The sequence below is a fragment of the Notothenia rossii genome (genome assembly GCF_949606895.1).
Source record: "Notothenia rossii genome assembly, chromosome: 6".
Classification (NCBI taxonomy): domain Eukaryota; kingdom Metazoa; phylum Chordata; class Actinopteri; order Perciformes; family Nototheniidae; genus Notothenia; species Notothenia rossii.
The window spans coordinates 48,083,496-48,106,454 of NC_136909.1; the positions used below are offsets into that span (position 1 = coordinate 48,083,496).

The 22,959-nt window shown below is 39.8% G+C and overlaps 1 protein-coding gene across 2 annotated transcripts; it reads left to right on the forward strand.

The window, feature by feature from the left end:
* The first annotated feature begins 3,805 nt into the window (after positions 1-3,805).
* Positions 3,806-11,297, forward strand: LOC307042762 (E3 SUMO-protein ligase ZBED1-like). Of its 2 annotated transcripts, XM_079686845.1 has the most exons (7): positions 3,806-4,489; positions 4,893-5,102; positions 5,482-5,559; positions 7,785-7,931; positions 9,716-10,223; positions 10,387-10,573; positions 10,721-11,297. In XM_079686845.1, the coding sequence occupies exons 2-7, from the start codon at positions 4,961-4,963 to the stop codon at positions 11,192-11,194; spliced, it is 1,536 nt and encodes a 511-aa protein (XP_079542971.1). In that variant the 5' UTR covers positions 3,806-4,489; positions 4,893-4,960; the 3' UTR covers positions 11,195-11,297. The 2 variants fall into 2 exon arrangements, with proteins under 2 accessions (XP_079542971.1, XP_079542970.1); XM_079686844.1 differs by lacking the exon at positions 3,806-4,489 and having other exon boundaries at positions 4,523-5,102.
* The last annotated feature ends 11,662 nt before the right edge of the window (positions 11,298-22,959 follow it).

Below are 22,959 nucleotides of genomic sequence, written 5' to 3' on the forward strand. Positions count from 1 at the left end.
CACTATACACATCTGGAGAGGGCCAGAGCGAAGAGGCTGCCAGTCTAGCCGGCGCCGGGGAGCAGTCGGGGGTTCGGTGCCTTGCTCAAGGGCTCCTCGGCAGGGCCCAGGAGGTGAACTGGCACCTCTCTAGCTACCAGTGTTTTGGTCGACAGTGACTCGAACCGGTGACCCTTCAGTCCCAGGGGCAAGTCCCTACAGACTGAGGATCAAATCTCAAGCTATAATAATTAGTCAGTAGATACAAAATATACGAGAAGCACAATGTGATGATTTTAGCCAAACTGCACAAACTGAGCACACAAACACAAACACACACACACACACACACACACACACACACACACACACGCACGCACGCACGCACGCACGCACGCATGCACACACACACACACACCCCTTGTTTGGCAGGTATACACCTAAAGATCTGCTTCCTGAGAACTGTTAGGATTATTTTCAACAACTTTCAACTATCTAAAAAACGTTTCCAGAAATTGTTAATACAGTTCAATTTCAATGTTTTTCAATGATTGTCTCATTCGTGGTCTGATTAACAATATCTTCATAATATTCACTGGTGGCAACCAAACACAGCTATACCTACATATATGAGCATATGATAATTGAATAAAATATGATGTGATATGTAATGTATCAATAATAGTATAATATAGAGTACATACAGTGCATGTTTGGGACAAAACTAATGTAAGCCCAAACGCAGCCTTAGGGCAAACTGACTCACAAACACAAAACCATAATTACATAACTGCTGTACTTGTTGTGAGCTGTAGAGTGAAGGATTATTTGAATTATTTGAAGTATTAAAGTAAGGTGTTATGGCAGGAAAGTTCAATCTGTTATATTCATTTTAATGTCACCTTATATATTCGTGGGTGTTACATTTGAAAGTACATTTTTACTGTTTAAATAATAGAGAGGCTTTTCATATATTCCTGAAACAATGTCCCACTACTTAGTAATAATAAATTAAAGCAATAGTCTTTTCTTCCACTTTTCATGTGTAGTCAAAAGGGTGGTTTTATGACCTTTGACATCTGCTTTGCAGTTCCCAGCAAGGAAGGGGCCCTGAGTCTCTAGCTTCCTCTGCTAATTGCTAAAACCCGTATTGATTAGCCCAAAGGGAGATGTGCCTCAGATACAAGACAGTTGAAGCCTTGTAGAATTAATGATTTATCTCCTACAGACCCCAAAAGAGGCCTTGAGACTTGGGTCACCCAGCAGTAAATGAGATAAAGGTCCTTTTGAGCTTATCAATAAAATGTATTCATTCCTAGTAAGCTGACTTTGGGGTGAAGGGAAGTTCAGGGAAGCCATTAAGCGATAAGAACAATTAACTTCTGTTAAAGATACATGATACGATGTTTGTATGTGTTGAAGATGTTTAGGGGGAATGAGTATGTGTCCTGTCAAAGAGTCCTCTGTCATGACTCCAAATCATTGATTGGGGGATCTGCCTGAGGGCAGAGGGACAAACACACACACACACACACACACACATACACTGTGAAGCAACAGATGGAATCAACAAACTGACTTACTACCTGGGATCCCGCCCAGAAGGGAAACCGACCAATGGAACACTGCCAACTCACTGTCTAGCTCGCTCAGAACCGAACTCTGTGTATAAATGTTGTGATCATTTTGAAGATCGGGGCTCTTGTTTCTGACTGGCCGTTCCTGAGACATGTCTCACACGGTGGTAGAACCTGAGCCTGGACTACTCTGCAGAGTGCTTCGTGATTTCGGTGATGTATTTGTATGTTTTACCATTAAAGCAGATTATTGTTTAACCCTTATCCTGGCTGCTTTGAATTTTTCCTTCTTTTGAGAACCCGCTCATATAGGAACGGCGCGGAGCAGAGATTCTGCCCCAACAAAAGCTATTGAGAAAGACTGATGTGATATGCAGACAAAGCTTGGAGGCAAATATATCATTACATTTGTGGTAACCATCAGCACAGTGTTTTTATCATGAGATAATGAGACTTGTTCGAAGTCTTCTGTCTGTGTGTGTGTGTGTGTGTGTGTGTGTGTGTGTGTGTGTGTGTGTGTGTGTGTGTGTGTGTGTGTGTGTGTGTGTGTGTGTGTGTGTGTGTGTGTGTGTCTCAGGCCTCCACTGGGTGACTGTGGACTCTGGTGTGATTACTGGAGGGGAACCACAACAACCTGTCTGACAGCACCATGCTTCCCTGCAAGGGATGTGTGTCTGCGTCTTTAATGCCTTATTCATTGTGTGTATAAAACAAAAACTTAGATCCATGATAGTAACCCAGACCGCGGTGCAGATACCGATTAATTGTGGATTAACATGATGAAAAGCAGTGTTGTAAAGTAATTAAGTACATTTACTCAAGTACTGTACTAAAGAATAATTTTGAGGTACTTGTCCTTTACTCAAGTATTTCAATTTTTTGATAATTTCAACTTCTACTCCTCTACAGTTCAGAGGTAAATCGTGTACTTTTACTCCACTACATGTATTTAATACCTTCAGTTACTTTACAGATGTGGATGAATGATGTGAAATATAATCAAGTCTTAAATTCACAAGCTACCCTGCAGTATACAAAGTCATTCAAACTAGCTGCACCTTTACCAGCTTTGAGAACACTTTAATGACCAATCATTATAAAACATATCATATATATTATTCTGAAATGGACCAATCTGCACAATCACTACTTTTATTGTCGCTACTTTAACTATATTTTGATGATAATACTTTTTTTACTTGAGTAACATGTTCAATGCAGGTGAAGTGCAACAACATTAACATTAACCTTTCAGTTGGTCGCTTGTTAGCCTGTTAGACCCCAAGCCTATTTTTCAGGTCTCAGACTCGAAAATGACATTTCCAGAACAAATGACCATAACTACACTTCTAAAAGGGGAACATTAATAATATTTTTCTCAAAGTAATGATAAACCTGTGAATTGGATGTAGAAAAGTCAGAATCAATATAGATGTTTTTATTTTAAAGAAAATTCAGATTGAACATAGTAAAAAACTGTAAATTATAGTGTCCGTCCAAAAAATATTGTTTACTTACAGTGAAAACTACCCTTGGATGATGGGTTAGTAGACTAAAAGCTTTAGGAATCCAAAGTACAACATATAATATGTACCCTGTATCAAGATTGATGCAAAACAAGTGACATTTGACCCTTTTAGAGAGATTTAGAACACAAAACTCCACCTCTGGGGTGATTTGGGTGGAAATGGGTGTACAGTATTTGCCATTTCTCTGGAACCCATTGGTCGATTTTGATGAATGACATCTCTTTTGAACCGTTAGAGCCAATAGAATCGAAGGGGAATTTCCACATACACACCAACGTTACCATTGAGAAGTGGGGGCTATGCACGCTTACTATCTTACGCTCTGAAATCTGAAAACTTAAAACTAGGTTTATTGCTGATGGATGATCAGAAATAATTTCAAAGTGAAACAGACACATTGGATTAACCTATGGATTAACCTTCAGCAGCGTTTTTATCGTTTTAATGCCATTGAAGACCACGTTTGATCAGAAAACGACGAAGGTAAGACATATTGCCATGTTTGCTACCTAATGCCAGGTGTTGTGATGTCTGTTTTTGTTTCTCATTTTGCGAGTTCTTATCACGGAGTGATGATACAGATACCTATCGATTCTGTGTTCTCACGATGCTAATCGATATGTTGGATTTGCATTTACGATAATTAATAAGGGTTTTATGGGTAAGTTCTGTGCTAACGGCGTTAGCATTTTTTCGCTCTGGGCTAATTCAGAGGCTCAGCGTTAGTCTTGTGGTTTTTTTTGCTAAACATTGTTCATATCATCAGTTAGCTGAGTTTCTTGCCGTTACATGGATATGAAACATTCATAGTTTATTCAATAGTAAGAAGCCCTCAGACGCTGTTTCCTGCAGATGATGCGTTTTTCGGCCCGCCGGCGGGCGGATGGGGTTCAACAGGACCCTTCACGCGATGGCAGAGCAAACAGGTACAGGCAGGGCTCGTAGTGATAGCCCTAGTTTAAATCTACTACCCACAAATGATATGATCTGTATGACAGTGGCCATGTCGGCAGGCCACATCATGTAGACAGCCATCGGGAAACCCCCCGGTCCTCCCGATGGCCAGTACGGGACTGGGTACAGGAGGCTTAGAGCGAGGGATCATTGTCCACAAGTTAATCGATCGCAGATGGCGTTGCGGTCGCGAACAAAAACAACTAAATAGGTTGCAAAATATACTTGGGCGGCTGTTAATATACCTGGGCTGCCCGCCCAATTAAAGTATGTGTGGGAAACCCTGCATGTTAAAAACAATAAGGGAAATAATGACTGGCAAGGGCAGGGAGTCTGGCTCCTCCTATATATAGAAAGTGGGGCGGGGCTGCTTTTGTATATAAACACACACTTGAAGACAGCTGAAGGAAGCGTATCTTCAAAGGACATCCCTTCACCTCTACTGAGCAGGTACGTATCTGAGATCCCTGTACCACAGGAGAGGGTCTGAGACTGACTCTTGATGAGACCTGGACTCTATGAAATTACTCTTTCATCGCCACCACACTATGCCTGGCACATATTATTGAATGTGTTATCATATATTGGATTCTTTGGGATTGTTTTTCATTTTTTTGAAGTCTATAATTAATTTGTAACTCTTTTATTTGTCATTCCAGGCTCCATTACAACATACACAATGGCATTTTTTGCTCAGGAATGATTCTCCTTAAAGAAAAAACACTTATCATAGTGTGTTATCATAGGGCAGAATCCTGTGTACACCCACAGGGTTTTAAAAAGGCAGCCTCACATATTGAAGATCTGTTTCCTCTAAGGGCTCATAGGTTATTCATGTTTCTTTCTTCGACAGATGCAAGCTTCCAGAAGGAGTTCCTGGAAACCCACAACGCCTACAGGGCGAAGCATGGCGCGCCACAAATGACCTTTAACAGCAAGATGTGTGCCTCTGCTCAGAAGTGGGCTGACCACCTGCTGTCAATCAGCAGCATGAAGCACAGTGAGACTAAGGACGGGGAGAACATCTACTACATGTCGAGTTCAGCAGGCAGCAATTCCACAGGTGCTGCTTACTCCTTTACCTAGTTATTCAATCCAAATGTTGTTCGTCTACATGCTTTGGTAAGACTGTGAAAAACAAGACGGACCACTATGATTAGGCAATAACACACCAATGCTTCAGGCTTCCTGTTGTTGTAGCTCACAGCAGTTTATCAGTCTCTTGAACATCATGTGTTCACAATGTTTTATCAATAACCACCAACCTGTCATTTTGAATCATTTTCTTTTTTTTACACCAAATCCCTTCTCTGCCATTGCAGTTTGTTGTCTTTCTATGACTTTGCCTACTTTGGATTTTTGCTTCCAGAAAAACAAACCTCAACTGCCTATTTATGTTGATATAAGACTCATTTAATTTTTTGTGAATTCTATTATTTTAGGGAAAGAAACTGTGGATTTGTGGTACAGTGAGATCAAAGATTACAACTGGAGCAGCCCGTGTTTCAACGACAATACTGGTAAACACAACCCAACTGTTGATTTATTTCATACATCCTTAAAGAAAGAAAGCTTTGAAATGTGACTGTCAGTAAAATGATCCAATGTTAATATCTGCATACCTTCAAACTTAAGTTAAAGCTATAAGAAAAAAGGAAGTTACCAATTAGATTTTACATTTTTCTTTTTTTATGGCTGTGAGTTGTATGTACACTGAAAAAACTGAAACGTTGACTTTCATTAAATGTATTATGTTAACGGAATTCATATAACTATATTAGGTTAGTTGAAAGCAATAACATAACGTTTAAATAAAGAATGTTCAACTTAATTGTATTGCTTTCCACTAACCCAGGGGTCGGCAACCCGCGGCCCTCGGGCCGCATGCGGCCCTTTAAGCCCTCCGCTCTGGCTCCCTTGAGCTTAGACAAAAATAAGAAGGAAATAAAATAAAAGTATTTGTAGCACTATTTATATTTTGTTGCATGGTTAAAAATGTTTCGTATCTTGTATTTTGAGGTGATACTGTGATGCATAAATAAAAAACAAAACGGTTTTAATTAGGTCAACTAAAATATGCGTCACATCCCGCTAAGGTCCCGCGCTAGCGCCTTTTCCTGCGGGTAAATAACCTTACCCCCGGCTCGATGAGCGAACTATGGATAAATCAAAGAAAAGTACCGAAGGAACACAGGATTTAATTCTGCGTGGACAGAGTTATATGCTTTCACAGCAATGATGCTGGTTTACCGGTATGTTTGATATGTAGAGAGAAGTTGTCAACGGTGCTGCAGCCTTTAAGTGTCGAGGAACAACACGGGAGACGAAGACAGCTGACAATCTTCAGTCATAATTCAATGGGGTATGTAATTTATTTCAGAAAACACTTTTTGTTATATTCCATGGAATGCTCTTAACGTCCCGATACCAATTAATATATGAAATGCTTTGACAATAAATACATACAAAAATGTATCTCTGGAAGCCGTAGCGCTGTAAAAAGCACGACCAATCATTTTAGCCGGCCTGGCTAAAATAACTGGATGGCCTACCTGCTGTCAGCCTTCCATCTGTGCACGAACTTATCTCGTGGCCTCATTGATGATGCGCGTTCGTGTGTGTTGGAGGAGGGACTCTGTAAGAAAGTCTGAAGGAAGAGGCCTATTTGTTCCGGTTGTGTATTTTCAAATTCTAGCGCACTCGAGCTGGTTTCTCCATTCTTACCTACCCTACCTTTAACTATTTTTAGGGTGCAGCTATATGTTTTATTTATTTCAAAGTGGGCCCATTTTAATAATATTTTGTTTTCCTTCAAATGTGCAGAGGACTCCCCAAGTGCTGTGTTTAATTTATTTTAAAGTAGGCCTGTGTATTATTTTTAATTCTCCTTATAGGAGTTCTTTGTTTCTTATTAGAGGTTAAAGGTGGGGTAGGTAAGTTTCAGAAACCGGCTAGAGTGCACTCAAATTTGAAAGTACACAGCCAAAAATAATCTGCCCCTTCCTTCAGACTTCCTTACAGAGCACCTCCTCCGCGAGAGCAGGCTGCAGTAACGTTACATATCAGGCAAAGCTAAACACATCTAGGTTAGCAATACTACACAGCCAAAGCAACTCCGATATGGACTCTGGTTTGACTTCTCCTAGTTTCCACTTTCTTTTTGTTCTTAATTTGCTCCGTTACATTTTTTCTTTTGCGACCAGTCGACGATGTTGAACCTAACTCTGCCATGGTGAAAGTGGCCGCCTGTTGCTGGCGAGTCATTAAAGTACTGCTGCAATGCACGCCCAATGACGGCACGCCTATTGAGGGCACAAGATACATTTGTGCGTGCACGAGATGGAAGGCTGACAGACAGGGCGGCAATCCAATCCGTTTAGCCGGTTTTTACAGTATTACGGGTTCCACAGATGACATTTTTTTATGGATTTTTTGTCAAAGCACTTAAGATATTCATTGCTATCGGGATGTTAAGAGCATTCCATGGAATATAACAAAAAGTGTATCTCGAGCCGGTTTCTGAAACTTACCTACCCCACCTTTAACAGTTTTATATAATGTAATAAATAGCCTAATAAATGCAAAAAAACTTTTTTGTCTGATATAACAATAAATACAACTTTATTAGCTATCAAGCTATTAAATATGTTTTGCGGCTCCAGACAAAAAAAATTTGTCAATGTTTCAGTTCTTTCAGTGTGAGGTTGAGTGTAACTCCACACACTGCTGCTCCCCCCCCCCGCAGGGCATTTCGCTCAGGTGGTGTGGAAGGAGAGCAGCGAGCTGGGCGTGGGGGTGGCCACTGACGGAAAGACTGTGTTTGTGGTGGGGCAGTACAGTCCGGCTGGAAACATGATGAACCTGGGATACTTCGAGGCAAACGTCCTCCAAGGTAACGCATTGCAGCGTTGCTTAGAGTATTGTCTGAGTAGGATATTTTACACGTTACCTTACAAAAAAAACCTGTTACAAGTGTGTATCTCTAAAGGCAGAGGTGGGAAGTGCATTTACTTAAGTACTGTGCTTAAGTATTATTTTGTCATACTTGTACTTTCCTTGAGTATTTCCATTTAAAGCTACTTCTTTACTAGATTTCCAAAACATTTATTGTACTTTTAACTCCGCTACATGTTTGTAACACTAATACGTACCAGCTACTGTTTACATAATTTATACACATGAAATTTGTATATGATACGTTACACCCAATATATTTCAAAATGTTAAAATAGTCTTAATATTAACAAACTGTTGTTTGTTAATATTAAGACTATTTTAACATTTTGAGTGTAATGTTTACCTTTAATTTAATTTAAATGCTTGTGTATTTGTAAACAATTAAAATAAGGACTAATTCAATATTCTATAATAATATATTACTTTTAAAACAGCCATGGTGCATAATGGGCCATTTGCCTTGCAGTGCTTTGGGACTTTCACTTATAATGAAGTATTTTCAGAGACACATATTTGACTAGGGGGAAATGTAAAATATCTGTTTAACTTTTGGGAATGCCAAACGCCTCTACGCCCCTTTATATTTCAGAGAGAATTGTTCTACTTTATACATTTAATTTACCTCTTTAGTTACTCTTCAAATTAAAGTTCATGGTTTCACATTGAAAACCCATAATCCCTTTCAATTTATATTAGTGGTGGGCCGTTATCGGCGTTAACGTGCTGCGTTTACGTGAGACTCTTGTCGGCGATAAAAAAAAATATCGCCGTTAATCTATTCTCAAAGTTGGGTTGGGAGCTGGGTCTATACTACGCAAGCGATGATGACTTTCACCTTGATAATTTAGCGCGGATGTATACCTAGCCGAATTGCACTGTAGGGGGCGAGATCGAGTCTTTGACCTGTGTTTCTTCTACTGTCTATGGATCTGACCCCGGTCAAATCAGCCACATTAAACGTGACATGCTAACATGGATACAGCGAGAATGAAGCCGCGGGGTTTGCTTCCGGGGAAATTTATTTTTAAGAAGCTTCCCGATGGAAACCTCGACAAAAATAAGGTTGTTTGCACCTTGTGCAATGCGGAATTAGTTTACTGTAGGAGTTCATCCAGTCTCAAGTACCACCTAAACGCAAAGCATCCCTTAGCTAATGCGGAAGATGCCGGGCCAAGCACTGATGTAGCGCGGGGGAAGACTCGTCGTCAAACAACTATGTTTGAGTGCAACCGAGGCAAGCCCGTCAGCACAGCTCTATCAGCCAAGCTAACTAGTCTCCTCGCTCAGTGGATTGCCACCAGCTGCAGGCCCATTAGCGTGGTTGAAGATGACGGGCTCGAGCTTGTTCTCCAGGCGGCCACAGGTGACCCATCTTACAAACTACCTGCGAGGCGAACTATCATGAGGAGAATACATGACCAGCACGCAGAAGAGAAAGCTACGAAAGTTGAGAAGATGGTAGAGGCGAGGTCTGTAGCACTGACTGGGGACCATTGGACGTCCGTTAACAACGACAACTACCTCGGCGTTACAGTACACCTCATCGATGCTAGCTGGGAACTTCACTCCTTCGCTTTAGGTATGCTACGTTATGTCATTTTAAATTACATAATTTAATTTCGTAGCCTTTTAATTACCACCACGTTATGTTTGCTTCTTGATAATTGCTAGTTGTTTACTATAGTGAAATTATTCTAATTTACTTTGTCTGTCCGTTAGGTGTGATGAAAACAGAGGGGCGTCACTTTGCAGAAGCGTGTGCAAGGCAGTTCCTCGACGTCGCTAATCAGTGGGGGATAACTGACAAAATAAGCACTATTGGAACAGATAGCGCTCCTAATATGGTGGCAGCAGGGAGGATACTTCCATTCGAGCACTTGCCCTGTGTTGCGCATGTTGTACAGAGAGCTATTGTAATGTCACTTCGGGAAGGTGGTTTTGATGGTGCACTGGCCAAGTGCCGTAAAGTGGTCGGACATTTCAAACACAGTCCGGCCAACTCAGACGAGCTAAATGTCCAACAATCCTTCCTTGGACAAGTTAAGGAGTCACTCGTGCAAGATGTTCCAACACGTTGGAATTCCACTCTTGAGATGATAAAGCGCGTGAGGCGCAACAGAGACGCACTGCACACAACGCTGTCGCTGCAGAAGCACAACCTGGCCCTCCCAACAAATGCGGATTATGAGAAGTTGGCAAAGCTAGAGAAACTGCTGGAGCCATGCAGGTATGGTCTACAAAGATAGTGTGTTCATGAATTGGCATACAAGTTTTTAAATGTCACTTTGTATGTAAGAAACACCTGCCCTTAAATGTGTAATCTGAGTTAAATTAATCTGTCACTAATAATTGTTTGCTGTGTGTGTGTCTGTCTGTCTGTCTGTCTGTAGGTACATCAATGAGCTCCTTGGTGGAGATAAGTATTTATCCTGCTCTGTGGTTCTACCTGCCCTGTGCCACCTCCAGCACGCGATGAACATCTCAGATGATGATCCTGCCTATATTGTGCGATTCAAGGCTGCCTTCATCAAGGACCTCAACCAGCGGAGGGAGAAAATAAACCTGGAATGGCTTAAGGTATGTCAGAGTGACCAGAAGATAACTACATTGTATGACCATAATAGACTGTAAAGCCAGATGAATAACTCATGAAGAAATATGGAGGTTGGATTTGGAAAGTGACATTTTCATCAATCAATAATAATTATTTTTTATTCATCAAAGGTGGCGACTGCTCTAGATCCACGATTTAAGGACCTCAAGTGCTTTCCCAGAGCAGAGAGGGAGCCAGTGTGGGCAAAGCTAAGTGCGTTGATGAAGGGAGAAGAACCTGCTCTGCAGCCACTCAGGGAGGAGAACCCTGAGCCACCCAAGAAGAAAACAGCCCTGCTACTGATGGGATCCGACTCAGAATCAGATGAGGAGACACCAGAAGATAGTACAGTGGAGAGGTACAAGGTAGAGCCCAGTGCCAGTCTAGATCAGTGTCCACTGAAGTGGTGGTCGGAGCACACTGCTGTCTATGGTAAGATGGCCCAAATTGCCCGTAAATACTTGGGGACTCCTGCCACAACTGTCCCATGCCAGAGACTTTTTTCTTTAGCAGGCCATATTGTGCAGAAGAGGAGAGCTTGTTTGTCACCAGAAAATGTGAACAAACTGGTCTGCCTGAGTGACTGGTGGAAGAAGGAGAAATAGAGCTTTGACTGACACAAAGCTACTGACTGTAAACAGTTCATTACAACCTGTTATATAGGCCTACTGTTCAACTAAAAATAAACAGTTAATAAACACAAGTACATCTCATTGTCATTGATTTATTTTCATCACCAATTATCATAGAACAGCTTTCTCAAGCCGTTTGTGATGCATTTTGGAAACTGGAGATGAGCCCCTGGTCTAATGCACCACCTGGCTTGAGAAACCCGTTCTAAAAAACTTACTTTTAGTCATTATTTGGGTAGCACACATATTCTGAATGCCTTCGGCAGAATTCAAATGAGCCATTTTAATCTAGATTAATCTAGATTAATTCCAAGAATACAGTGAGATTAATCTAGATTAAAAAAAAAAATCTATGCCCACCACTAATTTATATATAGGATGCAAACAGTGATAATCTTAAAATTCTAGATAAAATATGAAATTATTAAAATGAGCTACTTTTTGAATAGCTAAACGATAAACTATTGGTGTAGTAATGATACAACAATGTATACATTAGAGCAGGGGTTCCCAACCTTTATTGTGACAAAGACCTGCAGATACATTAAAAAAAAATGTGCGGACCGGTTGCCAATTTTAGCTGATTTGAATATTTACTCACCAGCTGGTGGCAACAGAGGCTAATTGTATTTAACAGCCTGAAGAAATACCAATATATGCATCCAAAACATATTAATAACGTTTAAAACCAGGATACAATTAAAACAAAAAATTAGGACCGCTTTACAAATATTAATATAATATATAGCCTAATATAGGTGGCAACAGTGGCTAATTGTATGTAACAGCCTGAACAAATAATAGAACAATATGCATCCAAAACATATTAACAACGTTTAAAACCAGGATACAATTAAAACAAATGAGGACCACTGTACACATATTGATATAACTGAAATGTCAGGGAAACCCCTGGGCTTGTTTGCCAGCCATAATAACGTCATACCTGGGCGTTCGTTCCGGTGCACTCCGACAGCATTTAGCACTACATCGAGATTAAAATTAACCTAACTTCTTTTGGGAACACCCACATACCTATGGAGTTGGCCAGATGTGTGTAAATTACTGTTCATGGTAATTTGAAAACAAATGTTGTTGTTGAACACACAAAAACACACCGAACATACACACACACACAGCGGAGCTGAGCAGAGCATATACACACACACATCATGCGCCTTTGTGACCGGACATTTCCTTCATACAACGAGTAATAGGGGGAATAATCGGGCCGTTCGATATGTGTGTGTAAAACGTAGCAGCCTGCAATGGGGAACACAGTGAAGGCGGTGTGTACGCGCTGGTGCTGCACTTCTCAGAGGCTGCCTCCTGATGCTGCAGCCATTTCATGAAGTGAAGTAGGTTTTACAAATAAATAAAAATAGCTCGCAATGTCCTTAAAATGAAGTCTGAGTTCGAAATATATCTCAAATAATGTATGCACTGCCATTTCCCCACATAAACATAACAGTCTGCTATTAAACGGTTGTCTCCTGTGTGCTCCACTTCCTATTGGCGCACTGGTAACTTTTTCTGTGTACGAGAGGCTGAGACCTTATGCTAATCAATTTTGATTTATTTTGTATGTTTTGTATGAAATAATATGACTGGTCTATTACCAGTGAACTGGTGACCTCCGCGGCCCGGGGGTTGGGAACCCCTGCATTAGAGCATCATAAACACTTATTTTCTTTTGATACTTTTAGTATTTAGCTGCTGTTCTATGTCATGGTCCTGAAGTGATATTTAAATGCAGGTGCATGCATGCTTGTTTTTGTACGGTTCATATCGAAAAACATTTTTATGTGATAACTGCCACTTGGTGCTGCCTCTTCGTCCTCTGGGCTGCATGGAGACGGATGTTCCCCAGAGAGGTTTACTCAGATGCAGATACTTTTTTTCCAGTAAGCAAGCAAGATGTTCCTTCCTATCCCATGCAGTTTTATGAACACTCAACATTTTTCATTGGTTTCCTATGTTTATAACTCATCAGCTGAACACATTATTATGTATTGTCGATTTCCAGAGTAAAGGCTGTGCATTTTACAGCTGGCAGAGAGGAGAGGGGAGCAGGAAGCCCCTCCAGTGGTGGAAGGAGCCCAAAGAAGACCTGCACCCTGCTGTAGACCACCGTAACCCTCCCTCCAACACACTGCTGCTAAATATGTTCCATGTTGTTAAATAGTTACAGCCTATACAAAAACATGTTGTTGAATAAAATTGTCTTGATTCAAAATGTTTTGGATTGTATTGAGGTTCAATCTGAATTTATTCAGTTTATAGCCTACATCAGGCAAGGCAGGTTTATTTATAAAATACCTTAACCTGTTAAGCCCCATTCCCCCAACATCGCAACATCTGCAAGAAACAGCATCTGAGGGCTTCTTAACATTTAACAGTGATTCAAACACAGGTATGGAGAAAAAAGACAGAACTATTCGAAGCAGAAAAAAAACAGCGTAATATACCATCTGACAATGACAGATTTTTCTTTTTGGATATTTTACAAATCACTCCCCTTTCAAACTCTATTCTTGTTATTTTTAACAACTTTTTTTTGTTACTGTCATATAGTATTTTATACCTGTTAATAATTGAGTCTCTAATGTCTCATTAATAACTATAATGACCATATCAAGGTGTGCCTTAACCTCACTGAGCTGAGGTTATTTGAGCCTCTCAGGAGAGAGCTCTCTTCCAACTGGTTGTAGAAAAGCTCTTTAAATTCGTTAGCATAGCTAGCTAACCAGATGCTAATAACAACAGATTGCCACTGTGATTACAGCTAAAGACACAGCCTCACAAACACTGCGGCATGTGTACGGCTCCTTATGGGTACTGCAATATTTGAAGAGCTGGAGCAGCGTTCCGATGCTCTCCGTTACACCTTCCAGACGAGACATAACCACGTGAAAACCTATGGTGAAGACACGTTACGCTCGTGTTGTGTTCAATGAACCTGTCCTTGGCCAGGAAAAACAGGCACTCGCTTGTTTAATTATTTTGCGATCTACATTTCTTCTTCTTTTTGAAGTGAGAAGTTGGAATGACGGACCCCCCCCCAAACGAAAACTCTTCGTTTCTCCACGAATTACACAAGTCACCCAAATCAGCGTTAAAAAAGCGGGAGGTGCCGAAAAGCGACTAATTTGCATCACTGATTTAAAAACGTATTAATGCGTCATATACATTTAACGGGAAGAAACTCAGCTATCAGACAATATTAACCATGTTTATCAAAACGAAACATAAGGGTAACAAAGGCTCTGATTTTTAAAAAATTATATATATATATACTTTATTAATCCCTGTGGGGAAATTGTTTCTCTGCATTTGACCCATCCTAGTGTTAGGAGCAGTGTCCTGCCATTTTGAACGGCGCCCGGGGAGCAGCGTAGGGAACGGTGCCCTGATCAGGGAAACCTCGGTAGCACTTGGTCTTGCCGGGACTTGAACTGGTGACCTTTCAGTTGCCAAGCCAAGTCCCTATCAACTTCGCCACCACCACCCGAATTAGCCCTGAGTGAAACGATGGTAACACACTTAGCACAGAACTCACGTTAAAATACCCTTATTACTTATCGTATCTGCACAAACAATCGATTAGCAAACTGAGATTGCACAGATTCGACAGGTATTGGTATCATTATTGACCGATCTGAACTCGCGACATGAGAAGCTAACAAAGACATCACACCATGTAGCATTAGGTAGCCAACACGGCAATATGTCTTACCTTTGTTGTTTTCTGATCAAAAGTGGTCTTCAATGGCATTAAAACTATAAAACCGCTGCTGAAGGTTAATCCAATGTGTCTGTGTCACTTTCTGATAATCCAGCAATAAACCTAGTTTTTAGTTTTCAGATTTCAGAGCGTAAGATAGGTTTCACTTTGGGCAAACTGCTTGTGCATAGCTCTCATTTCTCAATGGTAACATCTGGAAATTCCCCTTCTATTTTATTGGCTCTAACAGTTCAAAAGAGATGTCAATCATCAAAATCGACCAATGGGTTCCAGAGAAACGGCAAATACACCCATTTCCACCCAAATGACCCCAGAGGTGGTTTTGTTTTTTCTAAACCTCTCTAAAAAGGTCAAATGTCCCTTGTTTTGCATCAATCTTGATACAGGATACATATTATATGTTATAGTTTGGAATCCTAAAGCTTTTAGTCTACTATCCCATCATTCAAGGGTGGTTTTCACTATAAGTCATGGTTTATTTTTGGACGGACACTATAATTTACATGTTTTGACTATGTTCAATCTGAATTTACTTTAAAATTAAAAAATTCTATATTGATTCTGACTTTTCTACATCCAACTCACAGGTTTATCAATGCTTTGAGAAAAAAGATTATTAATTTACCCGTTTTAGAAGGGAAGTTGTCATTTGCTCTGGGAATGTCATTTTCGAGCCTGCCTGAAAAACAGGCTCGGGGCTTAACAGGTTAAACAACACAAGGCCATTCCAAGTGCTTTATTAAGAGCATTAAGAAATACATTATAAAATGGCCATTAAAAAGCTAAAATAATTAAAACAAGCATAAATTAAAATGTTACAGTGCAATGTAAAATATGAATAGTTCAATTAAAAGCAGCTGCATTCTGAATTAGCTGCAGCTTTCTAATAGATTTTTTAGTGAGACCTGTAAAGACACGATTACAGTAGTCCAGTCTTCTGAAGATAAAAGTATGGACAAGTGTTTCCAAATCCTGCTGTGACATTAGTCTTGTAATGCTAGATATATTCTTTAGGTGATAGTAGGCTGATTTAGTAACTGTTTTAATGTGACTGTTGACACTCAGGTCAGAGTCCATGACTACACCTAGATTTCTGGCTCTATCTGTTGTTTTAGTCATTAGTGCAATTAGCACTGAGCCATATGATTTATTATCCACCAAATAGTACTGATTAATTTCAGATGTCAACACATCCAAATGCACAAGTCACATATTAAAGGAAAGGCTGCAAAAATCCATATTTGAAAATGTATATCAAAATAAGAACATACAGTAGATATACTGCAATCAAAGCCTTCCAACAATAACTCACTTCTCCGCCCCACCCCACCCCCCTGCAATGTAACACTTCCATTTCTGCCCCCTGTTTTATGCCTGCATGTCTTGCCCTTATATGTTTATTGTTAAGCGACCTTGGGTTAATGAAAGGCGCTATATAAATTAAAGTTATTATTATTATGTTTATTTTTACTGGAAATGTACAAAGTGTCACGAAAATAAAATGAACATGTAAATGATGAAAATAAGCGTTCGCAGAAAAGTGTTTGAATGTGAAAATGTAAGGATTTAGAGTTGGATCCTTGAATCTGATTGGCTTTTGCTTCTCGTAGCATATCATGTGGAGAGCTCTTAAAGTCACATAATAATTGTGAGTTATTTGGCACAGCTTACACCTTATTACATTTGATTTAAATAGAATGTGAAAAAGTGTGATTATTCATATTAACTATTGAGTCTATTGATTTTTCATGGACTTCTCAATTTAGAGCATCAGCTATTTTAATGTCTCAACATGTTTTTAGCTCCTGTAGATTTCTTCTGAATCCACTAAAAGTTAACACACAACATTATTTAAATGTTGTGTGATAAATTAAATTAACATGTCGGAAAACTTGTTGTAGAGAAATTGTGTTTTATCGACTGTGGAAGTTACATGGTCAAATCTATGAGTTTAAACAAATTCTATATTTACCTGAAGTGTCTCCGATTTTAAATGAGTTTTTGGGCAAAAAAAATGACCACTTCAGCAGCACCTACACACACAAGTTTCATGTATGTATTCTGAAGGTTTTCACAAAGTAGTACGTATTTAATAAGATGGTAACTAGTTTACGTACAGTTCTTAACAAATGTTTTTCATGCCAAAAAAGGAAACAAAGTTATAAATAACAAGTGTTAATAGCTCGAGCCTGTTTTTTTTGTACATCTAATGAACTGACTCATGCTCCGTGCTAAACTCTTAGCCATCTTTATTACTAATGATCTTGTTCAGGTGTTTTAACTTACTTGTTTAAGCATAGATAACATCTCTGTAGCGACACCTTGTGGTAGGAGTGTGTATCTATCTAATCATCACAGAGCCCTGTTGGCGTAAACTGCCAATGTGAAAACATGTCTGAAAAATTCCACTAGGTGGCAGCAAAACCCAGCAGAATGGGGTTCTTTACTCTGCATGTTCCAAATTAAAAAGGACCTGCACAAAAATGGAAATCTATTGCTGAGCAATCACATGCACTTACTATGCACACAACAAAATAGTACACATCTTTATATAGAATGTATTTACATTTGTTATTCATGATTGAATGATACATTTTAAAGCACATTTAACCAAGGGTAATGTGACAATAAACTTTTCGGGATTATCATCTGATTTCACAAATACATTTGTTTTATGACAGACATTAAATACTGTACCTATATTTAGAAAGAAAAATCTACTTGTTAATGATTTATTTATATAACTTTCTATAGTATCTCGGTGGAACTGCAAAACTATTACCATCTATAACTCTCCAGTCTATTTATCATGAGCCATCTTTGGAAAGTTTACAGGGCTCGACATTAACGACTGCCCGATGGCCCGGGGCCATCTAGTATTTAGCTCGGGCAATGAAGCCTCACCTGCTGGTTGCCCGATCGGGCAATCTATTATGCCAGTATCATGCAGCTCGCGGATCCAGTAATGAGTGACCCGACAGTAAAACTAAACATATCTATAACTAGTTAAGGTAGTTTGAGAGGTAATTAAAATAGCTACCTGTGAAATTCTAACCTGAAGTGTGTGTGTTGTTCCGCTCACCGCTGCAGGTGATGATGCAGAGCTGCGTGTCGACTCGTCAGCAGCAGTTGATCTCTCTCTCTCCCGTCAGATTAGAATTAACTCGCGTTTATGTCCATATCGATCAGATCCAGCTAGTTCTAGCTAATGATATGACTACCTGCTTATTAAAAGACACCTAAACAATAAGTGTCGCTATGCAACCGGGTGAGGCCACAAAGTATAGCGCAGCATTATGCATTAGTTTACATGCCCACCGGAACCCCGAGGCATTACCAACAGATCAACGCACAATCAACCCATACAGGACATCTCTTTCTCCACATTAAGTGTAAGACATTATAATTGACTATTCTTGTCTGTCACATACTCTTCTTGTCTGTCACATAAGTGGCACAACTGAAGCGGTATTGCGCTAAAGGGAAATTATTTTGACCGGACATTTTGACCGGAGAGATTTAGTTTTGCCGGCTAACGGGAACTCTGACGTCGCCATCTTGTGTGCTTCACGGATGCGCTCGGCTCCTCTCGACTGTTGCTCGGGTCTGCTCGGTCAGCTTCCGGATGAAGAGGCATTCGTTCGACCAACTTACAGTAGATAACATTACAAACATTTTTAACAGGGGCCATAATAGTGTAAATAATGTTTGTTTTGGCAGTTATAACTGAATGTAATGTTTTCTACTTTTTTACATCTGGGAAGGCATTTGCCTTCATCCGATGGAAAGTGTCTTGACCAACAAATTAAGTATTTCTTATAGCTGTGCAGGGCATGCAAGCGAGCAAACACAAACAAGAACAAACAAACAAGTGAAATGAAGAATAAAATTGAAATTGTACAATATAACATTGCGGTGGTTCATCTTATAATTCAGTCTAGAGAATGCACCAGACAGCATCTAAGAACTGCAAATATCTAAATGTTCTAGGGGGAGGCCCCCCAAACCCTTCGTGCGTCATTTCGTCCGCGCGCATTTTTCAGGGCAATCTCTATTGGGCTCAGGGCCCTCTGTAAATTAGCTTAGATGACCCTCAGGGCCATCTCCCAAAATCCTTAATGTCATGCACTGAAGTAGTTTGCATTTATAGTCCAGCAGCAAGTCCTCAAAAAAGGCTTTAGTTGTGGACATACCCCTACCCGAGGTAGAACAAATAACAACAATGATTTTTCTTATCTTTAGGGTCTCCCATTAATGAAATTGATTGTTGTCAAATTTTATTTTGGGGGAAAAAATGTTTTTTTGGTTGTTCTTTAGAACTACTCCAATCCCTGAAAAAGAGCCAAATTAGACCAGGCCGAATATGGGAAAGGTGAAAAAAAGCCCATAACTTGAGAATGGCCTCTCTTTTCCTCTTCAGATTTGCTGAGGTATGAACCAGGTAGCTGTCCTACATCACTAAATAGTCAGACAATTATTTAACTAAAGAAATACTGAATTATAGTCCTGTAAACTTAGCTTTAGTTTAGACGGAAATTGTACTTTTTGGTGATAGAAACATAGGACTCCATCACTTTTTCTCTCATTTATCAGAAAAACAGAAATCCCTAAAAAATATACCATTACTGAATTGTCTAGGGTGCTATTGAACACTAACCAGTAGTTGTATGGAAATATCTGGTACAGTTCTATTGCAAATGAAATTTCTTTGGACATAGGCCTACCTCTTCTCTCAGACAGTCAAATTCCGAACGGGGGAGAAGTGGCACAATAGCCTATAAGTTAAGAATGCTCACTCTGATGGTCATTATATTTGGAGAGGGAAATACCAGGTGGCTGAACTACATCACCAAATAGTCAGAATAAGAGTAACCCAATACAATCAAGTGTATTAGTTCTAAATTGCAAGCCTCTAAAACATAGGTGTAAATAGTACAGGTTTTATTAGTTCTAAATTGCAAGCCTCTAAAACATAGGTGTAAATAGTACAGGTTTTATTGAAACTGGAACCTTAATTCAAAATAAAGTATACAAATCATCAAATAATTCTGTGAGAGGTCAAGTATATCGATACTAGAATATAATGTTAAATATCTGGTTCCTCAGAAACGTTAGGGGACACATTTTGACATTCTGCACAGCAGGTGCAGAACTCCGTACAGGGAAGGCCAACAGAGAGGCACTGGCACTTTCCACTCTCTCCACACTTTGCATCTTTGCAATACAAGTGACTAATGTCTCTCACTTCTGTAGGTGCTGGGGGTTTTGTAAGTAGCACTGGTTGAATGGCCCATCTCTGACAATCCACCCCTTGCCAACAGGACTCCATAACAAGGGTTTGGCTTCGGGCTGTGACACCATATCGCTGTCTGAAACATTGCTCTTTGTACATGTTGTTGAAATGCATCCTCTGTTGGCGGCAGATTTTCCGAGGCTGCATCTGATGTTGATGCAATTATGAACCTCAGTTCATCCAAGTTTGTGCACATCAGTCCAATTTCCTTTTTCTTTTTCCATATAGCAGAAGCACCAATTCTCTTGCGACTGGCAAAGACTCTTCCAAGCTCGCAGAGAGTCCAAAGTGGGCCAGATCTTTGAGCTCGCTGAGATGGGTCTTGAGTTTGGTAAATGCTGTTGTCTTTCCTTTTCTACACAAACTAGTTGTTGTGCCACAACCAGTGAGTGCATGACATGCTGGTAGACATCATTGTAGTTGCCGCCCAGCTTCAGGACCATCTCCAACTAAACGGCCTCTTTGAGAAATTCCAGTCCGGTTTTCGTTCCGCCCACAGCGATGAAAGAAGTGCAGCCGATGGTGCTGCTGGCAACCCTGCACCTACCGTTGCAGCAGCACGCCTTAATGTCACAAGCTTGACCTCGGCAAACCCCGGGGCTGAGTTAGCGAGCCCAATCCTTGACTCATCAAGGCGGCCGCCACCAATGATGTCCTCCGAGGCACAGCTCCTTGTGCCACTACCATCACCACCTGCGTTGCCACACCCTGCACCACACCCGCCAGCATCCTCCTCCTCCTCCTCCTCGTCCTCCGTGCGCCTCCACTACAGACGCTACCTTGCAGCACATCAACAGGTACTATTGGGCCAGCAACTGCTCAAAGACCAACAGCTCCAGATACATATGGGCCAGGTGACCAGGTGAAACTGGATCGTTATCCAGGGAGATTGTTTTCAGGAAAGAAGCGCACTTTTGCCACTGCATGATACAACAACAGACCATGGCTTGAATATTCGTTAAAAGCAGACGCAGGCTTTTGTTTCCCATGTAGACAGTTTAAAGTAAGTACGTCTTCATCTGATGCGGCTTTTACTGTCAAAGGTTTTTGCGACTGGAAACACGCATTACAGACTGATAAAGCACTGCTAAGGCATGCCGCATCAAAAGAATACATTTCATGTGAGAGTTTGTGGAGAGAGAGACAGACACGCGAGGAAACAAATAAGGAAATTAGTACTTTGGTGCAGATCAGCTGGCCATACTTGCCAACCTTGAGACCTCAGAAATCGGAGAGAATGAATGTGCTGACATGGGGGTTTATAACACCACGCTTCTTCTTGGCTTTCGAGCCCTTCGCAGGGTTAATACCCAGGAAGCACCTGAAAACAATAAGCCAAGACAACAACTTTCAATTGTACATAGATTTATATGTTGCATCGTTTATTTTAAGGCACATGCAGCGGTACCCCTTTCAATTTAAGTAAAACCTTCTAACAATGTTTACCTCTCTTCTTTGGACGGGGGCAGCCTTTGGTTTTGCATGCGTCTCAAGTTGGTTGCAAAACAGCAATGTGAAACCTGGGATCAGAGAAAAAACACATTAACATGTACACATATACACATTTCAAATGTTAGAAAATATATCAGGGACAATAATGTCGCAGTCGGACAAAATGAGAAAAGTGCCAGGCCAAAGGTCTTCTTTATTATTTATTGAGCTTTAAAACAAATTGATAACGACTCTATATTAAACAAATTAATTATAGTAGATTAACTAAATCTAATCGATAGATTTATGATTAGAAAATTATAAAAGTAGGGTAGACACGTGGAGATTATCCGACTGAACAAAACGTGATCCGTCTCTTAAATGTGTGTCAACCACAGACCTTATTTCGAGCAATTTTCCAAAATCCTATGGAGAAATTGCATTGCTTTTTTCTCGAGGGAACCGGAAGAAGCTTACTTCTGGTTTTTAGGACGCGTCACTGTGTCACTCTTACTAGTTTAGGTTGTTCCAAAGGTAGATAAAATAGCTAAGTGTGTTACACTGTAAAAAGAAAAATTGAAAAAAAACGGACAAGGAAAAAAACTGTAAAATAAAATACGGAGATAACATGTAAAACAACAGTAACTTATCTTACCAAAATTAGCCTCTATTACTGTAATTTTACATGGAATATTGTTCTTTTAACATATATTACTTGTTAGAATAGAGTCATATACCTCTAGGAAACAGATTAATTATCTTTAAAAAATGATAAAGGAAAGCTAAAATACAGAAAATCCCTTGTTATTATTACAAAAAGGTACCGTATATCTAAGACCATTTACAAGTAAAACACCAAGAAAATAACGTCATTTTACTTTGCAAAAGCCTTAGTTTACATTAACTATCACATTTTTTGCCAAAAAAATCTCTAATTTTACATCAAATGTTTTTATAATTCCATTAAATATTTTTCTTTTAATATATGTTAATTGTTAGAATAGCGTCATACACCTCTAGAAAACTGAATAAATATTAATGATATAAAAAAAACAAGAATACTGGTGTTGTAAATTCAAGATTCAAGGCTTTATTGTCATTTGTGCATTAGCTTCAGTGTAGATATGTCAATGAAAAACTGAAGTCACAGGCTCCTCCAACAGTGCAATATATATATATATATATATATATATAACAAAGAACAAATAAAACAGATAAAATAGTGCAAGTAAATACAAATAAAATAGTATAGAAATAGTGCAAGAAGAG